General features: G+C 32.0%; 3 protein-coding genes across 3 annotated transcripts; all 3 read right to left on the bottom strand.

The window, feature by feature from the left end:
* Positions 1-5,633: 5,633 nt before the first annotated feature.
* On the bottom strand, positions 5,634-9,583 carry LOC140749011 (odorant receptor 67c-like). The gene is made up of 5 exons (XM_073082014.1): positions 9,323-9,583; positions 7,698-7,797; positions 7,426-7,527; positions 7,108-7,263; positions 5,634-5,759 (listed from the first exon to the last, which is right to left on the bottom strand). Exons 1-5 carry the CDS (start codon positions 9,544-9,546, stop codon positions 5,703-5,705), a joined length of 639 nt encoding a protein of 212 aa, XP_072938115.1. The 5' UTR covers positions 9,547-9,583; the 3' UTR covers positions 5,634-5,702.
* On the bottom strand, positions 7,918-8,737 carry LOC140749001 (uncharacterized). The gene has a single exon (XM_073082003.1). It carries the CDS (start codon positions 8,718-8,720, stop codon positions 7,944-7,946), a length of 777 nt encoding a protein of 258 aa, XP_072938104.1. The 5' UTR covers positions 8,721-8,737; the 3' UTR covers positions 7,918-7,943.
* A 2,685-nt stretch (positions 9,584-12,268) lies between the features above and the next one.
* Positions 12,269-20,106, bottom strand: LOC140754348 (odorant receptor 59a-like). Its single transcript, XM_073089349.1, has 5 exons — positions 19,334-20,106; positions 19,095-19,194; positions 18,546-18,647; positions 12,843-12,998; positions 12,269-12,462 (listed from the first exon to the last, which is right to left on the bottom strand). Exons 1-5 carry the CDS (start codon positions 20,104-20,106, stop codon positions 12,406-12,408), a joined length of 1,188 nt encoding a protein of 395 aa, XP_072945450.1. The 3' UTR covers positions 12,269-12,405.
* Between the last annotated feature and the right edge of the window lie 1,183 nt (positions 20,107-21,289).

A 21,289-nucleotide genomic window follows, 5' to 3' on the forward strand; every position in this document is an offset into this window, starting at 1 on the left:
AACAAATTGTAATTTTGATTTCTTGTTAACAGTTTGCAATAAAAATAATTACCTATCGAATTTAAGAGTAGTTCGTTGTTTTCAGTTTTTGATATTCTTCTTCTACCAGTTTACTTCTGATAACCAATACGTATTAAATACATATTATACGTATCATCGATAGAAGTAACCAAGTGACTTTCTATTTAAGGGTGATAAAACTCGTCACAGTTTGACTGTGACGTCACAACTCCATAGCTAATTTGACTAAGTAAGGCAAGTTGGTGAGATACGACATACGAAACATTATAAGTAAGTTCTCGGGGTTGCATCGCGTATGTGCCGCTTTGGGGTCACATCCTACTAAGATTAATTAGATCTATGCGCGCCAATGACCACTTATCATTCAGTACATTTCATGCTCGTTTCATACTTGATTTTCATATAATGTGTACTCATTTATCATATAGGTCGTTCGTTTAACTAGTGCGTATACTTACGTCGTTATTTTGGCATCAAAATAGTATTAGAAGTAGTATTGACCTGTGCCTTCTAGCTTCAGCGAATACAAGGTGCCCGTGGGAACGATCCATCAGACGACCGGACCGTTGTATCCGAACTTTCGCTTATCTCTCCTATAATATATCTCGCTATAATGTTGTTCTGAGGGCCAATGATTTTCTATTAGGGTTGTTACGTGAAGAAAATTTGAACTTTTGTTTTGAGTTTGATTAGTTTTTTTTGCAACATACAGTGGTGATATTTCCGGTTATAGAGTAGTTTGAAGATTTTTTTATGCTGTGGACTTAAAATTTTAGGAATTCAACTCTCATCTAGGAAAGAAGCCACATCAGTTATATACGAGGAAAATTATGTTAAAAGAAGGAAGAATTTGAAAACGCATATAACTACCATACACATAATTTCATCACAAATAAAAATTATGCAATGTATTTGTGGTCCACAAAAATAAATTGATGTTTTACTTATTGACATATGGCGTCTTTGAAAGGTGGGCAAATTGACACATTATAGGTACATAAACTAAAAAGAAAACATTAAACCTAATATCTTGTACGAAAGGAACAAAAAACACACACCAAATTTAATAACAGTATCGCGATAACTTCCCATTAGTGTCGGCGACGGCCAAATATTGCAAAACTGTGCCGAAACTTTTCAAAATAAACATATACCCGGGTACACTCGAAAGTTGTTACGAGTTCAGATAAATGGGCTACTTGTTACTGCCCACTTCGCTCTAGTTGGCCATCAGTGGAAGTGAGTCACTAACTCTCGGAAATATATGGTTAAATGGAATATCACTTTACGTAAGATGCTGAAATGTGCACTCCTAAAAGCTTTCAAATGTTCATTTTTGAGTCGTAATTCAAATTAACAATATGTAGTAGGTACATTTATGGTAAGATGACAGGTGATATACAGGTCTACTACTACTTACTTTTTAGTAAGTAGGTAGTAGTAGACCCAACTGGACGTTATCTGCCACAAAAAATCTCGATATCGTAAGCTTCACCGTAAAATAAATGTACTGAACAACTTTCTAAAGTTTCATGACTTCAGCATCGGATGATGGAGTTTAAAGAATGGTGTGTAAATAATAAAAGAAAAGATTATATAGATTACCTGTACATGAAAATTAACTATAATTATGTGATTAATTTAATAAGTTTCCTTAAATTTCATGAATAATAATGCACGTGATGACGTTAATAAAAATATTATACAGATCTATATAATTATTTTTTTTCCTAGAAGAAAAGAGAAAACATTCATTTTTTTTATTTTATTCTATGTGACAGGAATTGGTACAAATATTCAACTCCAACGCATTAACGATCTATGTATAATATAGTTCCAAAAGGTTCCCTGGAAACTACACTAAAAGCTACAACTCTAACCTCAAGTACTATTGTTTAAGGGATCATAAAAGCGCAATAAAACGTTAAAAGATTCGCTTTTTAACAACGCTAGTAACGCTACGGTTTAAAGAGCGTACGTGCCTAGTGCTATGCGCGATAAAGTAATTTGAATTTCACTTAATTTAGCGCTGCAAACAAAGGGCTTCCTATAAATAGCTTTTTATGAGCCTTTTATTAACTTTTCATGTTAATATGTATGGATTAAGTTTGTAACTAAATTTTCAATTGTTTTCCCTTAACCGACCGAATTGGGTATAATGATTTTAACTTTGATGACAATGCAATAATAATAATTAGCTGATCGAAATATGAATACTGTTTCTAGCCATAGCAATAATTAATTTTTTATTCATAAATAACTATCTTTTTAAGTTTAGGTTTGCTAAATAAATAAATAAATGTTCGTAAATGTCTTTAAAAATAATGTCTGAATTGAGCAAGGAGCTTCTCTTAGAATGAGAGACAGTCCATTACGAAATACTATGGTCAAGTACGGATAAGAAGACTACACATAACTTTTAGAACTTTTTAAAAAACGTTGGGCATGTATTCTAGGTTGCCTTATAATGAATATCTGATAAGCATAAAATTAAGAAATATTATAGGTGCCTGCCGGGATTCAAATTTCGGACGCAAACTTCAGCTCTTTCAATTTTAATACACTATGGTATTCAGTATGGTTTCCATGTTAATTTTCAAAATTCCGACTTGCACAAAAAGCCAAAATTCACAGCACTGGACTACTTTAGCATGTTTTTCTTAACGAGCCACAATACGTAAATTAATTTAGATAGCGGCCTTAATGCCTACAAGTTCTCTGCTCTAATTTGCACGGCTTAAAGCAAAGACGTGTTTCCATGCGGAGAGAAGATTCCCGGGAGTTATTTAACTAATTTTACATGCGGTGCAAGTTTTAACCCGCCTGCCATATGTTTGCGTTACCGCTGTCGCGGGAACATCTTCCTGAACGAATCCCCGGGAACCTAAGAGCTGGCAAGTAATCTAGTGGGTATTTTAGGCTGTGATCGTACTAATCCGGGTCTGATTTAAAGTGGCAGAATACCTCGTAGTTCGCCTGCAGCGACACACATCGCTAACTAAAAACCGGACGATTTACAAATATAATTAACTGAAGAGCCTATATTATTTCTATAATTTAGATGAACCATGCGATTAATGTATGACCTCACAGGAAGACGTTACCGCCTTCGTTGACGTCCGTAAGAATAAAATAAAGTTGTAATATTTGGGAACAAGAATATGCCTTTCAAAGCTTATTTGAAGTAAAACTTAGTTAATTAGAGACTTTATTATAATGTTTGAAGTAAAGAACGAACATTTTGTCCACCTTTGTGTCATTACCGTTTAGGGACATCTGTAACATACTCCATGTAGAACAGGAGTTAGATATACTTGGCTCCGACCACAGACGCGCTGCGACTCCTTAGGACTCAGATGGTAGCCTCGCATGTAAATCAGCTGGCATCAACACCCTTCCACTGGCCTGCCGAAATCATTCATACTTGATATGGATTGAAATGGATAATGGATGGAGGTTGTACCAACCTGGTCAAATCATATTGGTTCTACAATTTTTCCAATTCTAATGTAGTCCTGACCTAAGGCCTTCGATATTAGCAGTGCAAATTCGTCGCCAAATACAAACACTCATTCAACTTCGTCGGATTTCAACTGCGATGAGTTCGCGAATCTTCGGAACTTTTAATAGTGTGTTAGTGATTACGTTTTAAAGTATTCGCAGTTTGCAAAAGCGTATGTACATACATCGAATGTATATTACTTTAAGTGCACACCGTAATTGTGTTTGCTACAAATTTATTTTATTTATTTATGTGGAGTAAAATGGCTTTAATCAAAATCGCCATATAGATTTATCATCATCAACAACTGTACCGCAAGTAGTGGATCAAGTGGTAATAATGATTATTTTCATGGTGATTAATGAAACCAAAAGTCAAGTGAAATAAATTTTGTAAAAATATTATGAATGGTAAAAAGGAAAGGAGGCGCTACATTATATTAATTTTATATTAAATTTATTATTTCACCCACATTCCTATTTTATTGTGAAACTAAAATAAAATTACCTTTGAAATTAAACTGCAGCGAGCAGGTACGGTAAGTACTCAGTAAATTCCGAGAATCCACTACATTTTATGTCCAAGCGATTGTCTTAAAGCACCCACTCAGAGGACAATAAATAATCCTAGGTAATAAAAGCCGAAATAGGAAGAGCCGGGCAAAGAATAGTCGCAACAAGGGGCATATTATTCAGTGTCAACGACGGGACGTGTCCCGTAATATATGTTTTAATAAAAGGGTTTCAATTCGCACCCGAACATACATCACGGAAGAAACCCGTATTATCAATAATATCGAAAAAGATCTTCAATTTATTTATTCGTTGGAATCAGAAGGCCGGGTGGCTGGACCATATTTTGCAGATAAGAAATGAACGCGTGATCTATGTTTCATCGATTGCGGATCGGAAAATACATGCGTAGATTTAAGTGTTGATATTTTGTTCCATATAGTTTCGTGTTTCTTTAAGATGCGTTTATACTACGTATAGTTATATATACGACGGATTAATTGATAATTGTATTAGGAAATGTACCTACGATAATCAATTTTTACTTAGTTATATATTCACTTATTTAAGAATGAATAAAATTTTATCGATAAATCTTACGCGAAGTCAGTCAAGCCCACACAAATGCCATTCACATAAAAGGCCTAATGAAAATGTATCACGAATATTCATCTAACATACTAGACATTTTCTGAAGCATTCGGGGCTATAAATATAGCTTTTGTTGTCTACCAGGCTTATTCATTAACAATGTAGGCCTAGCCGATCTAAACAAAGAGTCAGGTGACCCGCCATTTCCCAGCAACGTTACCCACTGAAAGATTCCATAAAAACTGTAATAGTACCCTCGTCACGTCCGGACATCTTATTTATCTAGTCACGGCCAAAATCATTGTTTCCTTTTTCGTTGTTCTCGCAAAAACACGCCTTATTACCGCCACTGGGTAACATATGAACTGGTGAACAGACCATTGTCACCGATACTTGCGAGTGACGTTTGTTTCTTGCCCAGAAAGATACGCATTGTTCGAGAAGCAATTCGTATGTTTTGCTGGGTTTGTTTCAGCTGTTTATTAATGGTATTCGAACAAAGTAACACGTCGCAATAAGTTAAGTACGGAGGTTGATTGATAAAAGACGACACTGTTTAAATATCTCAAGACGTAAATGTAAAGCGTTAAAATCTCGATTTTCATTTAATACTTTAGAAAATATGGAACTATAGAAATATTTTTTTACATTTATACTTAAACTGCAACTGCGTGTATAATTATATTCCCCCGAAACCTTTTTACGTTAGAGTTTTGAAAATGGGTGTAGATTAACAGTTACTAACGAAGTTCGAAAATTATTTTCGAAATAGCTCTGCATTTATAACGACGATTTAATTCGTAAAGAATTTGTTATAATGTGTTCGATTCTTGCAAGATTTCTTCACGCGCTTACAGAGTTGTTAAAGTTATTTTAGTTTTTATAAGAAACATTTGAAATAAAAAGCAAAACTTTTCTCCACACTTATTTTAATCTTTATTGATTCATGTGCCTTTCAAAAGTTATAAAGCGCGTACATACTTTCTAAGCTTATAAAATATCGCTGAATTGAATATTTATTTCTAGAACTTTTTAATTCAATTAAAAATAGAGATGCAAATTCAGTAATTTATTATTTATCTGGATTGCATATGTCGAAGCAAAGTGTAAAATGAATACGCAGAGTTCATTATCTGAAAGGGAAAGAAAATAATGATATTATATTATGAACATAACTTTTTCTCTGTTTGTTTCCCTTAAAATATTAAGTACACTGCTGGGCATAGGTCTTCTCTCAGAATGAAAGGGGCCTACGCGATGCTCCGCGCTGACCAAGTACAGATTGGTGGACAATAATTAAATCGTGCAAAATAAGTAAATCGGATTTCATCACAACAGTATCAAAGTAATTGGCCTTTCGAAGTGCATCGGGCAATTTATTGAATTCAACTTGCTAACCTTTCTCGTAAAGAAGTTACAAAGTTTGAAACTTTAAGAATAATTCGGCTATGAAGGATCATAGCCGAATTATTCTTAGAGTACATAAAAAGGCATTCAGGAGAATGCCTTTTTATGTATGAGTTATGTATATCATGTAATGAGAAAGAAAAAGAAAATTGTAACTATTAGAAAAGTAATGGTGGAAGTATAGATACTCCTTATAATATAATAATGTATTTAATTATATACGTTTATTTAATAATTTCGGAATAAAAGTAACTTAAAAAATTATGACTGCCAAGGTATCCTGGTACGCTGTTTAAGAATAAATTAAATTTATAAATTTGAGTATTTGTAATGACATGTAAGTAAATTTGTTAAAGTAACATCTGTTTTAATAATAAATATCCAATTTTATAAACTATACATGTTATATCTATCCGTTTAATTCTAAAAATCTTCAAATAAATTAACTAAGCAAATCTTGCATTGGATGCTTTGGTACTGGATTACGTTACATGGCGTACCATTTATTTTTGAGCACCCCCATAAAATGGATATTAAATGAAGGGGTCTCACAAGAATACGGAAAAAGAGGTTTATTTTTTAATATTTTCTCAATCTTCTTAAATATTTATATGATCTGTGATCATAGTCTCTCCTCAGAACATGCTAGTAATTGTTCTGAGAGTCTCTCAAACAAGATTAATATGATATTTATGACATTGTTAATGTGACTTTTGAATATTACTTTCAGATAGATAATAATTAATACATATACAAACACCCACATCGTAGAAGCGAATAATATTTAAGCGCTATAAACGCAGAAAGCTATAAGAGTTTAATGACAAGACATTATGAACCTAAAGTATTTACTTATATATGACGGTATTTATTTTTAGTGGTAGTGGAGAATCTATTTCTACCTTACATCACGAGTGTTAAGCGCTGCTGGTTTGCGATTTGGAGGTTGTGGTAAAAGAGTCACTTACCTGGGGATGATTACAGATTTCTATGAATGGGAGTGGCTAAATACCATTCTATACAACATAAAACAAGATAATTTTACATAAAATAATAAATTGAAATTATACTAACAGAAGTGAATGTGGTGAGGGAAAGCGGGAACATCTTCCACCCAGTGATGGAAAGAGGTCGATTTGCGCGTTCAACGAACAATCGCATGCTACTCTTAAACTCTTTTGATCTCGGCGTCCAGTCGCAGCTGTAGATAGCGTGGGATAAGGCGCAACTCTGGAACCAATGGTATATAGGTACAAAGGTACTTGTGTGCATACATACCCCTATAATAATTGTTTTGGAATCGGCATAACTAGTTTAAGTGATTTGTACAGGTAATGTTTCTTGATCATTGCTATACATTTTCATTTAAAAAATAAACGTATAGTAAAATACCTTTTCCATGATACGAGTTCCAAACCAGCTAGGCACCATTATCTGAACGACCATCACGGTTATATATGTAGCGAGAAAAATGTAGTATTGCCACGGCGCAGGCTATTATGAGTTAAAAGAAAAAAATCATAAATACAAAAATTGTATGACCAATATTGGTTTTGTGTTACCTAAATAAATTAAAATTAATTCAGACAAATTACATTATTGTAAAAATTATTGTAAAAATACTTTAGCATATACATAACTTGAATAACACGATACAAACTTACCATCGTAAATCTAAACAAGCAAATGCATATGATGCCGGACGCCATACCGAACTGTGCAAATAGACTAATAGAAAACACTTCCTCTACGAGGCAGCAAAATCTGGAACACAACGATTTATGTATGGTACAACAAAATAAATAGTTTCTGGAAAATGAATATTCAGTGTCACGATTGGCCGCATTCCGATATTTGGTTTTATTTTGTTATTTTCAATTTTAGTGCCCGTTATTACTTTACCAATTTACTTACTGTGTCACCTGATCATAATGTATAAGAGCTTTATTAAGTTTTAAATTCAGTTTTTCATTTGCCAATTTTTTTGTACGAGAAGTAAAATCTATTTCATCTTCAAAATCAGCTGTGATATCTGACATTTTTTCTTCTAAGACTTCTAACTGTGCTATTATCAAAATCATTAGGCCCAAGATGAAGGAATCTATATTTACATTGTAGAGCATGATAAAGTGCATACCAATACATTGGTAAAAATATAATGGGTAAATAAAGGTTTCCTTAACGTCATCCGATAGAAAAGAATAACTGCATATTGGCAAAATTAGCTCAACTTTTAATATTAAATGCGTTAAAAATGGTGACATCACGTGCACCACGTTTGACGTTGCTGAAACTCCCATATAAATCTGCCAATATCGCTTGTTGAATGCTTTGGCGCTATCAATAATTTTGGTTGCTTTAACAGTTTCAGGCTGAAACATATCGCTCTCTAAGATGTTAAGGAGATCTTTTATTTTATCACTCATGAATACAAATGTTAACACTTTGGACATCGCTGCTAATACAGTGAAATAAAATATTAGTTCTTCAATGAAATTATCAATATGTCTCGGCAAGAAGTACAAATTTATAGTGAATATCACATTGTATGTTATAGAAAATAATAGAATGAAGAAGAAGGAGTAATATGAGTAAAATGGCCAATCTATATCTAGTGGATAGATTCCTAAGAATTTCCAAAATTTTAGGTTTCTCCTAAAACAATCAATTTGCTTGTAAATCTTCATTGTGGACTGCTGACTCACAAAAGTTTTATTCTTGCTTTTGAATATGATAAGTAGTATACGAAGGAAGTGCTTTTTATACGAGGATCAGACAAAGGAATAAAAGGGATATTATTAGCTTTCGATATAATGGACATGTATTTTTTTTTAATTAGAAGGAAGGTGGCTTTCATTGTCTATACCCGTAGTGTTCAAGTGCAATTTGTGGTAATTTAGAAGCAATCGTGTCAAATTATTTACTTTCCGAGTAATGTTCTTAATTAAATACAAAATTACTCGGGATATTATGCTAGAATACACCAACTTTAAAAAAAGCTATTAATAATATTTGTTATTGATCTAAACGTATAGTTACTACACCGTTCGAGATGCTCTTTAAAGTGAACGTACATAGTATTTTATCAATGTTTAATTTAATAATATGTCAAATTTCAAGATTTTGGTTAAGTAACATGTATACTTACTAAGAAATATACACACAAACTTATAAGTTTAGATGAATTAAAGAAATGTTATGTTGATGAGATCTTTACCAAAGGACAAAAGACAAATATTTAAGCTATATATTTTACACCCGTGTGGCGTTATTTTATGAATGAACTTACTTTGTTACTTCATGGTAATGTATAACAGCTTTATTCAGTTTCAACAAAAACATTTCATCACGTTGTGGTTTATTGATATTAACAGACTGTTTCGCTTCATCATTGAAATGTGGTGTAATATTCGTCAATTTTTCTTTTAAGATTTCCAATTGAGCTATTATAAAAACCATCAATCCCAATATGAATGTGTCAATATTTACATCATACAGCATAATGAAATGCATGCCGATGCATTGATAAAAATATAGTGGGTAAAGAAACGCTTCTCTTACGTCATCCGAAAGGAATGAGTAGCTGCATATAGGCAAAATCAGTTCAACTTTTAGTATTAAATGTGTCAGGAAAGGCGAAATTATATGCACCAAATTGGACGTCGCTGCAACAACTCCAAATATTTTCCAATATCGCACGTAAAATATCTTTGTGTTAACAATGATCTTCCTTTCTTCAGGAGTTTCCGGTTGAAACATATCGCTTTCTAGAATCTCAAGGATTGTTTTTATTTTTTTACCCATAAATACAAATGTTAACACTTTAGACATCGCTGCTAGTTCAGTAAAATAAAATATCAGCTCTTCTATGTAATCATCAATATGTTTCGGCAAAAAGTACAGATTTACTGTGCACACCACATCGTATGTGACAGTAAAAAAGAGAACAAAAAATGTAGAGTAATACGAATAAAGTGGCCAATTTATATCCAGTGGGTAAATTCCAAGGAATTTCCAAAATTTTAGGTTCTTGCTGAAGCAATCAATTTGCTTGTAACTTTTCATTTTGATGGCTGATATAAAAATTTGGTTATGACAAAATCTTTTGGAAAATGACGAATACTACGTCAATTCAGGCTTTTATATGAAACGGGCACAAAGATATTGAATACGGCTTATTATACTTCGATAGTAGAAACATTTTTGATATTATTAAAGCGAAGGTATTTTTTAATTTGAAGACCCGTGGTGTTAAAGTGCAATTTGCAGTAATTTGAAAACAGCTTGTGTTAAATTATTCATTTTCATACCACTTCCTAGGCGATAATGTGACAAGATAGTATCATGTAAAAAATTGCCATGAAGAATTTCTTGTTAATGTTCATTGTTTGTTAATGTTTTCTGAACGTTTCAAACTTGCAGATTTTGTAAATAATTTGATAAGGAAAATAACATCAAATAATGAAGATAACTATAGTGATTATCAACATTATGAAATTTAAAAAAAATATTGAGAATTATAGCAGCAGTTACTACTCTTATTATTTAAAAAATGTATACAAAAATACATTTGTACAAAAATCTATACAAACAGGATGAAAATTTTTAATAAGTTTTTTTTGGATATGCGGTCGAAAGTAATAATCTACTCGTACTTGATACTGTAAATAAAATAAATATAATAAGTTTTGCTTTACTTGTTATGTTTTGCATTATGTCAGTAACGAATTACTTGAAATTGTCTCTATTCATTTATCCTTTGTAGTACTAGTCATTACCTTTGATCCAACTATTTATTGGTATCTACTTTGCAATAATTCCCTTGAATCGCAAATATTTTTGTTTCAATATTCTTTTTGTGAATAATAAAAAAAGGAAAATATAGTAAACTTAAATAACTGTCGGAAATCTATACTTATAATAAATCTGTAGAGAGGTCAATTCTGTACATGAAATATATTTCCAAAATAACTATCGGGGGGTGATTAGGGATCGATACTGATGCCAAAAATGCAATCAGTAAAATTTTTGTCTGTCTGTCTGTCTGTATGTATAACCGCTATAGAAACAAAAACTACTCGATGGATTTTAACGAAAGTTGGTGCAATTATTTTTCATACCCCTGAGCTGGTTATAGTACACTTTTAATCACGCTACAATCAGTAGGAACAGAGCAGTGAAGGGAAATGTTGGGAAAACGGGAGAAGTTACTCCATTTTTTTAGCTTCCGTCGCGTGTGCAACCTAAATGGTTAAAGCTACACAGAAATCATGTATGACGGAAATGTTCTCCTTAAAATTATATAAAACTTATCCCACGACAGCATATGTCTATCTTTTATGGTTGACTCACAATAACACGTGTAACTCCCGATAGCTTAGCAGTTCAAAGCTTTCTGATTATATTTGTCTACTCCTACGTTTATAACACTCTCAGTCATCCCTAATTAAAAAAGTTAACAGTATTAACTATTACATACAAAAGAATCATAGAAATCATACCCCTGAGTGATAAGGGTTGTTCACCCTTAATTTTTTTTTATTTATAAGGCAACACAACGTTTGCCGGGTCAGCTAGTTTATAAATAAATTGCCAAAATTGGCACGTACTCGTATGTACAAGCACACACAATCACAGCTATATGGTGTGTTGTGCATACACACAAAAACGCATGTTCATTGGTTTGATCTGCACTTGTATGAATATGTATTACCTCTTACAAAGTAACATTATTTATACAAATACAAAGTAATTTAATATATTAACAAATGCAAACTCACCTTTAATTTTACTCGTAAAATCTGGTGCATGGACTTGCATCGCTGGTGTCATCTTCAGCAGCAAATAAATGCCTTTATTGGCAGTTGTAATTCGAATATAATTCCCATAATGTACATACGAGTAATTACGAGCAACATATTACAAATTCTAGTCTTTGCAAGTAACGATCGAATAAAACATAAGGAATAGAGGATACAGATTCGCCTACTCCAGCGCATAAATTGAATTAGCAAAGACTCAATAGATTTCAAATGAAATTCGTTAATTTCATGGAGGTTATAGTTATTATAGTCTGAACAAATTTTAATTGGTATAAATTTAAATTATCCTCTGATTGATTTATTCACATTAGAGACAGAAATTGGAAACGTGTACGATATAACAATGTATACACAGCAATTGACATTGTATTTTGTTTTCTCTTAATATTTAGAGCATTAATGGTGCTTGAGGAACTAATTATTTCGAATAATAGCGTTGATGTTAACGACGCAAGGCGTTGAGTATTAAATTGAGAAGAGGTGGAAACTAAGCCATAAGCAGTTGAGTGAATGACTACAGAAATATGTCTTTAAAAAAATTTAACTTAATTTATCTAGACTGCATATGTCGAAGCAAAGTGAAGAATGAATATGCAGAATTCATTATCTGTAATAGAAAGAAAGTGAACACTGAGGTTAAATTGACATAACAATATCTGATAAGAATGGTGAAGTCAATACAATATAACTGGAGTGCATTGAATGTGGTTGCATTCCATTGGAGGTAAATTATACATTATTGAAGGCATAGAATTGTTTGGTCTTGGGATAGTTTTATCTTTCTGAATATGTGAAGCTGTAGTAGTGCAGCAATAATAATATGTTTAAGCTTTGTATCGTCAAAAATTTAATTGGCGATTTATGGCGACTATTATGACAATAAGTTATTTCATGTTGGTACGAATATAAAATACCTACAGATACGAAATCGTATTAAAATATAATAGAAATATGTATGTGCATGGTATAGGTACTGCAGGTACTTACAGAAGTAAAAGTGATGAGTGAGAGCGGAAACATCTTCCAGCCGATGATGGTGAGCGGTTGATTAGCATGTTCCACGAAAAATCTCATACTGCTTTTAAACTGCTTCGATCTTGGTATCCAATCACAAGTATATATTGCTTGGGATAATAAGCAACTCTGAAAAATAATAGAAAATATAAACATACAATAGTAGGGTATTTCAAAAATGTTCGCGATTCCAAGAATACAATGAGAATACTGAAATCAAACTCATCTTGTAGGTCTTGAAGTCATGTAATAATATAGTCACATAAACGGTACAGAGTAACGATATAACAATTATACGTAAGTAAGTTCACACTAGTGATTAGAAGTATTATAACTACACAAGTATCTCCGTTATTCGACTGCTCTTGCTGAAGTCTCCGACCAGAATGTCGCTCTCTGTTAATTCGAGCGCCGCCAAGGTGTCGTCCCCACTTCACCTACCCGCATCTGTTTTTAAACTGTAGTATCAAATGAGTCACTTATTACTTTAATGTAACGTTATAAAAATGTGATATCGTTAATATCCAAGCTTCTTATTAACGACGATAACATTCGGCCGTCCTGCTCACACGTTCGTCCTCGATCGTGTATGGTCTGATGCAAGAGCTGCAAAAGAAAACCAGTTGTTTAATGCCTAAGTCCAGAAGAGTTACACATTTTCTTGTAATACCGACTCGCACGTAAGAGGCCCGAACTGTTTATCAAAAACATGGCTTAAACTCTACGCATTTTCTTGCAATACCGACTCGCATGTAAAAAGCCCGAACTGTTGATCCGAACCAAGGCTTAAACTAGGTGATGTTCATATAGAATCACACTAGTTGTGTATCACCTAGGTTATAAATCTGCCCCAACAGTGTTCACCACGGATTTCTGTTGCAGGCATAGTTCATAAGGACTCTTTACATAAATGTCATATGCGCGACAGGTATTGAAGCGAATGCATTAGACCATTGTTAAATAATAAAACACACGGTTTAAACTAGGTGATGTTCATATAGGATCACTCTAGTCATGTATCACCGCAGTTTTTATACCTTGTTTACGATAACATTCGGCCAGTGCTCAACTCAAATTTACTCTAAAAATGCAATATTCACTCAATGTAATACATCCACCCAACATACATACATACATACACCCAACCATATGCATCACCAAGAGACACCCGCGAACATTACACTGCTCGAGGCATCTGCACTAATCCATCTTAACTACAGATAAATAAAAATCAAACTAAAAAAAATTTCCTACACCTACAGTAATGACAACATCTAGCTGCCCACTTTACTTATGTCTGGATTCTAAGTCCAATAGTTAAATCTCCAACAACTATTGATTCGATAAAGTTACGCATCAGAATAACGACGTTTATCTTATTAGTCCATTTCGGAATGCTCAACAACCTGTTCAATAACTGTTATACTGATAGATAGATAGATCTATAGTTGGCCACTAAATGAATCTGTGCGACTCAAAATACTATTATAAAATTATTTTATTACTACTTAGTACTTCTTTTAATTATTACAATGTTATTTTATACAAATAGTTGCCTTTCCAATGTACGTCTTTTATCAACTGATGAAGCAGTATCAAAATAATAATATATCGTGAATATTTGAAATGAATGATATCAAAGTTAAAGACTAAATAATGGTAAACTAACCATGAATTTCACACAATATAACACGTATAAGTTGTATGAACCCAATTTTTTTACGTTATTTATCACAAATTCAAATTATTTCTTTCAAAGTAGGGCCACATAACCCACTTTTGAAAGTCAGAAAGAAATTTCATTACATTAAATTGAATTTATATTCAGTTATAATAATACATACTATTACATGAATTTCAAAATTTAATTAACAAAGCAAAGGACCCATGCGTTCACGTCAGCGACATACTTGTCAATTGTGTATGGCTTAACTACTTTTTTTTTTCACCAAAAGTTTTAAATTAAGATTCCCATAAGGAAGTTATAGTTTGGGCTATTTTACTGTAAAAGTTATGCATTATACTAAGGAAGATTTGCTAGACTTTACGCAAACGTCGTTTTTTAAAAAAAAAATCAAATAATGTTATGGAAAGAATAAACACATTAAAATGGTCCGTTAATCTAAACGGAGTTTAAACAGACCTTGTCTTACATTGAGTTCCTCGGAAGCGGATTTTTTTTTCCGTAGGTAGTTATCAAACGGATAGTGTTATTGAATACACACTCGTAAACTACCTACCAAGAAAAATGACTTCAGAAACCGGCCATTATTTAACTATACTTATTTGTGTCTACAACTGATAAAAGATTTTTTTTAAACACGCTTTTATTTTTGCCACGCTTTTATTAACTTGACCTGTATGTATGTAACGGAATATTTGAATTCGATTTTTACCTACTTTGAACGGTCAGATTTATTTAAAAATTTTGAAATACCTATGACATGACATGATTTTAATAATCTTGTCCGATTCTAATTTTGTCTCATCACGATCGTCAGATTTAAAACTATAACTGTTTTACATAACATGTGGCTCCTTATCAATCACAACCTAAAATTTCTATGACCTGAAAAAGGTCTATTAAAGTTGATCATGATTTTATACCAGCCAGCCAAACAAACAGTTAGTCAAACTATCTTATGATACACCTTATTACCGAACAATTCATATTTATTATATATATTTCAAACGCCTCGGCTTCACCTGACTTTTATATAGTTTGTAATAAAAATTATATTAGTGCGTAATATCTATATAGATTATATTAATATAATATGTATCATTTACAACCAACACTCTCAAGGAGATGCTCGATGTTTCTATAGAGAAACCTAGACATGACGCAATTGTGAACCGTATGAAATTTATATGAAAAGTAAATTATTGTATAAGAAAATCCCATCGAAATGTACCTATGCTTTTATTTGATTACATTATTATTCATTTGGCTATGATATACATATAATAAGAATGAAATCTTCACGTGTTTACATCGAATATATTTGAAAAAGAAAAATTGTCTGTCGGTTTGTATATTTGAAAATGCATTAAAACCAAAACTACGAAGTCGATGTCAAAAGTATACATTTTTTTTTAAAAAACATTACATGACCAGGTAATGGACAATTCCAAATTACTAACGTACTCCGTGATCTTGACAGAGGGCATTGTATAATTCAAATTATATTTTGAATCCACATGAACAAAGTCGCAGGCAAGACTCGTTTTAAAAATGCAATTCAAATTATATTTTGAATCCACATGAACAAAGTCGCAGGCAAGACTCGTTTTAAAAATGCAATTCAAATTATATTCTGACTCCACATGAACAAAGTCGCAGGCAAGACTCATTTTAAATATGGTATACAAGAGACTATCTAAATTTATGTAGGCTTCAGTGACCGTTTCTCACTTAATACGTATAATAACTTAATTGCTGTAACTTGTAAATAGAACTAAGCTCAAGTTATAAAAGCATCAATTTATTATTATTATTATTATTATTTTACTTAAAATAATTTATTCTCAATCCCATACAAAGTGGATCCCGTTTATCATTTCGTAAATGGCTCACATAATTAATAATATCGATAGTCTAAGCGTCTCAACGTTTAAGGTACAAACTTCATTTACCAGTATTTGATAGTGCCCAATTTTCAAACCAAAAGGACGTGTAATGTGTCAAATTCAAATTGAAATTTAAAGATTTAAAATTACGAGATGTAAAGAAATATTAATACAAAACGAAACGTTGCATACTAAATTTAAAACAGACATTTAATATTATGTATAAGTGAGTCAGTCTGAAGTAGAATGGGAGATAAGAGAGATATTTTTATATATAATATTCCAAAGACCGCTGCGCATAAGTTTCTCAGTTTTCTTATAGATCATTAACTAATGTGCATTTATACTTTATGGGAGTCAAAACACAGTAGTACACAGTACTGCGTGAATTCGCCTAGAATTGATGGAAATCTAAATTTGGCAACGTACGTATGCTTCTTTCATAACAATTACGTATCAAGTATATGAAATCAAAAGGAAACTTTCATTGATTTATAAAATGAAAATGTGAACAATGTAGATGTGAATGCAAGTTTATTTTTAAATATAGTCAATTAATATCCAAAAAAAAAAAAAAAAAACAATAAACCTTAAACTCATTTACCATTTCCCTCCTGGGTACACTCAGCCACTCAATACCGTGGTCGTGATACTTTTTTGCAGGCAGTTAAATATGTACCACGTAGATATTATACATTTCTGTACAATTATGAATAATCAAAATTTTGCAACTTAATAAACGTGTCACTTATATCCAGTAGGTATACTGTACTCTGTAACTGCGTTTGTTGCTACCGCATAGTCCCTTCCATACAATAAAAACAAACGCATATACGTAAACCCCGTTTGAAACATTAAAAGTTATCAAAAATAAATTCAAATCTAACCTGTATGCAATTTCTGGCGTACATTAGCCTATATTAACAACCATTAGGTTCCCATATCTATAAAGCCTGACATTTAAGATTAAAGATCCTTAAAATATTTTCATAAGTACGTGTATTTCTATATATTTCAAAGTAGGTGTAACTTTAGAACAATTAGGATTTACTTTTTACACCACAGAATTTAACCAAATGGACAGATTTACCACAAGAACTGCCTTGCAAAATTATTTTTAGACACTTCTTCACAGAAAATGCACTTATTTTGAAGTAAACACCTCAGTTTACAATGTTAACAAGTAATTTGATAAGAGTAAAGTTTGTTCACAAAATTTAAGTATATCATTTTCAGAGGGTATTAACATTTCATTGAATTACTAGTCTCAATCTATCCATTTTCTTAATTCAAATGAGTTTTCCCTTACATCAACGACATTTATCTACCCCCATTTTTACTTATTCTACCAAGATGAATTCACATATGACATAATAATGTTTTAACTCACGGTTTTTATTCCTGTGTCAAGTATGTTCGTACTTACGAATCGCCGTCCATGATTGTGAGCTGGTTCTTGTACACTTCTGATGAAATCAAACTCATCTTGTAGGTCTTGAAGTCATGTAATAATATAGTCACATAAACGGTACAGAGTAACGATATAACAATTATACGTAAGTAAGTTCACACTAGTGATTAGAAGTATTATAACTACACAAGTATCTCCGTTATTCGACTGCTCTTGCTGAAGTCTCCGACCAGAATGTCGCTCTCTGTTAATTCGAGCGCCGCCAAGGTGTCGTCCCCACTTCACCTACCCGCATCTGTTTTTAAACTGTAGTATCAAATGAGTCACTTATTACTTTAATGTAACGTTATAAAAATGTGATATCGTTAATATCCAAGCTTCTTATTAACGACGATAACAATACATTGTATAATTATTAAAATGGAAAATTATTATGGTTTATTCTTTTATATATTTTGTTAGACGTTAATAATACTTCAAATTTTATAAACAGATTTCGTTTTCAGTTTAAGCAAAATGTCAGGTTATAATAACATCAAAAATATTTTATTTTACTATCATTCCGTCCACTTGTATGCAAACTTTCTACGTAGCTACACACAATAAATCTTCAAGCTCATATTTCATTGTAAAATATTAAAGAGTCATAAATCAGTTAGGATGTTATTGCTGGTAAAATTTGATATTGAAAATACCTTGTCCATAATACGAGCCCCAAAAAAGCAAGGCACCATTATTTGTATGATCATGATGAACATATATGTGGTTAAGAAAATGTAGTATTGCCACGGAGCTGGCTGCAATATAAAAACTATAATATTAATATTGACACTTGTATAATATGATTCTAGATTTTTAGACTTGTAAATATTACTATCCACCAAATCCGAATTTAATGAATTAACGTTGGTTACATTATGGAAAGGTAGCAATGAATTTAGTTTTATCGAAGTAGTTTTTAAAATTAATGTGCAGTTAGGTCCTCTAACTGTTAAATTTATTTTTACCGGAGTATCTTATATATAAAATTCTCGTGTCACAATGTTAGTTACCGTACTCCTCCGAAACGACTTTACCGATTTTCACCAAATTATACATGCATATTTAGTAGGTCCGAGAATCGGCTACTATCTATTTTCCATACCCCTAAGTGATAAGGGTTGTTCACCCTTAGCATTTTTTTATTTATATGGCATCACAACGTTTGCCGGGTCGGCTAGTTGTAAGATAAAATTGTAACTTACCATCGTAAATCTAACCAAACAAATACATATGATGCATGAAGCCATACTGAATTGTACAAACAGAGTAACAGAAAACACTTCCTGTATGAGATTGCAAAATCTGAAACAAAATATGAAATACTAAGTACCTATGAAAAACTCTATAGGCACTTAAACTGAAATTTCGCAAAGGAAAACCACTTTAATTATTTCAATTGTATCACATTTATTTATACTATCTTTCACTATTTTACACTTACTTTCTTACTTCGTCGTAGTGTATGAAAGCTTTATTAAGCTTCTTAATGAGTTCCATATCAATTCTTTGCGGATCAGTTTGGGATCTATTTTCTAAAATTTCGTTACAATCTGCGACGACTGTAAATTTTTCTCCCAAGATTTCCAGCTGAGCTATCAAGAATATCATCAAACCCAAGAAAAATGTATCAATATTTACATTATAGAGCATCACAAAATGCATTCCACTGCATTGGTAGAAGAACAACGGGTAAATAAATTTCTCTTTCACGCTATCAGAGAGGAAAGAGAAAGAGCATATGGGTAATATTAGTTTAACTTTTAATATTAAATGTGCCAGAAAGGGTGACATCACATGCACCAAGTAAGACGTCGTAGAAACAGCACCAACTATTTTCCAGTAACGTATGTTGAATGTTTTTGCACGCTCAATTATATTAATCCCTTTAGCAGTCTCAGGCTGAAACATATCACTCTCCAAAGTGTTAAGGATATCTTTTATTTTGCCACTCATAAAGAAAAAAGTTAGTACTTTAGACATTTCTGCTATTTCAGTAAAAAAGAATATCAGTTCTTCTATAAAATCATCAATATGCCTGGGTATAAAATATAAATTTATGGCACATAACACATCATATGTAATAGTATAAAATATGATAAATATTATTGAGTAATACTTGTATAACGGTGATTTGATACTAAATGGACATATTCCTAGATATTTCCAAAATTTTAGGTTATAGCTAAAGCAATCTATTTGCTTGTAAATTTTCATATTACTGTCTTAAATAATTTACGAACGAATTTACGTACTTTTCTCTAAATGAATTGATTTACATTATCGGGTTTCTACATTTTTATATTAAAAAAGTTCAAAGGAATTAAAAGCCTACAATTAATTTTCACTGTAAAAATTATTTCTCTAATTAAAAAGGTTCGTGCCTTTTAATTTGTATAGAGTTAGAATCTATGTGTTTAAGTGCAATTCCTATTAATTTGTGGACAGTTCTCGCTAACTTATTCATTTACATCGCAATTTCAAAGGCGATGATACTCAATGAGCTCAGTACCTAGTTATATGTCAGAACATACCAATGCAAATGGATGTAGGTTAATTGCGGGAACCGTATTTTTTAAATGAGGTGCAATTAGTGAAGGTGACGTCATCAACCCGTAAAATGGTCCAGGAACTCGTTTTAATTACCAGTTCCGGCAGCAACTTCTCTTTGGGGTTTTTCTTTAAAACGGCAATGATTATTATTTTATCATTTTAATTTCTATTCATGTGTTTTTGCCTTCAAATTGTTTTAATTAAAATTGTTTTTTCTTTGTTTCTATTCATTCATGATCTTGTTCTAATTTAAGTTTTAATTTCGTCTTGGGCTGCATATTAATAGAAGTAGAAAATAATACATTTCATTTTAATTAAATCAATTATAACAATTGTATGAATTTCAATTTAACTTTTTGAATTTACCAATTCAATAACAAATCTAAAACTAAGTACATTCCAAGAACGGAATTATTTATAGATCATTAACGTGATATCTTCGTTTCAATAGTTTGGCCAAAAGCGGACGAAACTACGTTACCTAAAACATAAGGATTAAATCAGAGTACGTAGCTAAGACTACCACAATCCATGAAAATGAGGCAACAATCCAGTACTTAGTAAAGGGACTAAGACCAGATCCAATTAACTAAGTAACTAGTAATATGTTGATGCTATTACGATCCGAGTTTGTAATTAAATAAATGAACATGGTTTAATTAACTATATTAAAGGGCCAACTGTTCTTCAAGTTATTTTGGGAAGATTATAATGGTCATCAATCCGTTACCGTACCACTGCTGGGCATGGGTCTCCTTACATTTTAAGTGGGGTTAAGACCATAGTCCACCCAACTTCGAGAAGTTTTTGTAGATTATCATAGACCCTAGTTATTGGAGTATTTGGT

This window comes from Epargyreus clarus, unplaced genomic scaffold (genome assembly GCF_041222505.1).
Source record: "Epargyreus clarus isolate Ecla_fem2 unplaced genomic scaffold, WU_Ecla_fem_2.2 ptg000003l, whole genome shotgun sequence".
Taxonomy (NCBI): domain Eukaryota; kingdom Metazoa; phylum Arthropoda; class Insecta; order Lepidoptera; family Hesperiidae; genus Epargyreus; species Epargyreus clarus.

Coding starts and splice junctions, on each gene's coding strand:
- LOC140749001 (XM_073082003.1), bottom strand. CDS start 8,720: ATGAAGATTTACAAGCAAATTGATTGTTTTAGGAGAAACCTAAAATTT.
- LOC140749011 (XM_073082014.1), bottom strand. CDS start 9,546: ATGCATTTCATTATGCTGTATGATGTAAATATTGACACATTCATATTG. Junction 7,798..9,322: donor CATTACCATGAAGTAACAAA/GTAAGTTCATTC, acceptor GTTGTGTTCCAG/ATTTTGCTGCCTCGTAGAGG. Junction 5,760..7,107: donor CCCTCACCACATTCACTTCT/GTTAGTATAATT, acceptor TTTCCCTTTCAG/ATAATGAACTCTGCGTATTC.
- LOC140754348 (XM_073089349.1), bottom strand. CDS start 20,106: ATGAAAATTTACAAGCAAATAGATTGCTTTAGCTATAACCTAAAATTT. Junction 18,648..19,094: donor GTTTGGTTAGATTTACGATG/GTAAGTTACAAT, acceptor TTTATATTGCAG/CCAGCTCCGTGGCAATACTA. Junction 12,463..12,842: donor CACTCATCACTTTTACTTCT/GTAAGTACCTGC, acceptor TTTCTATTACAG/ATAATGAATTCTGCATATTC.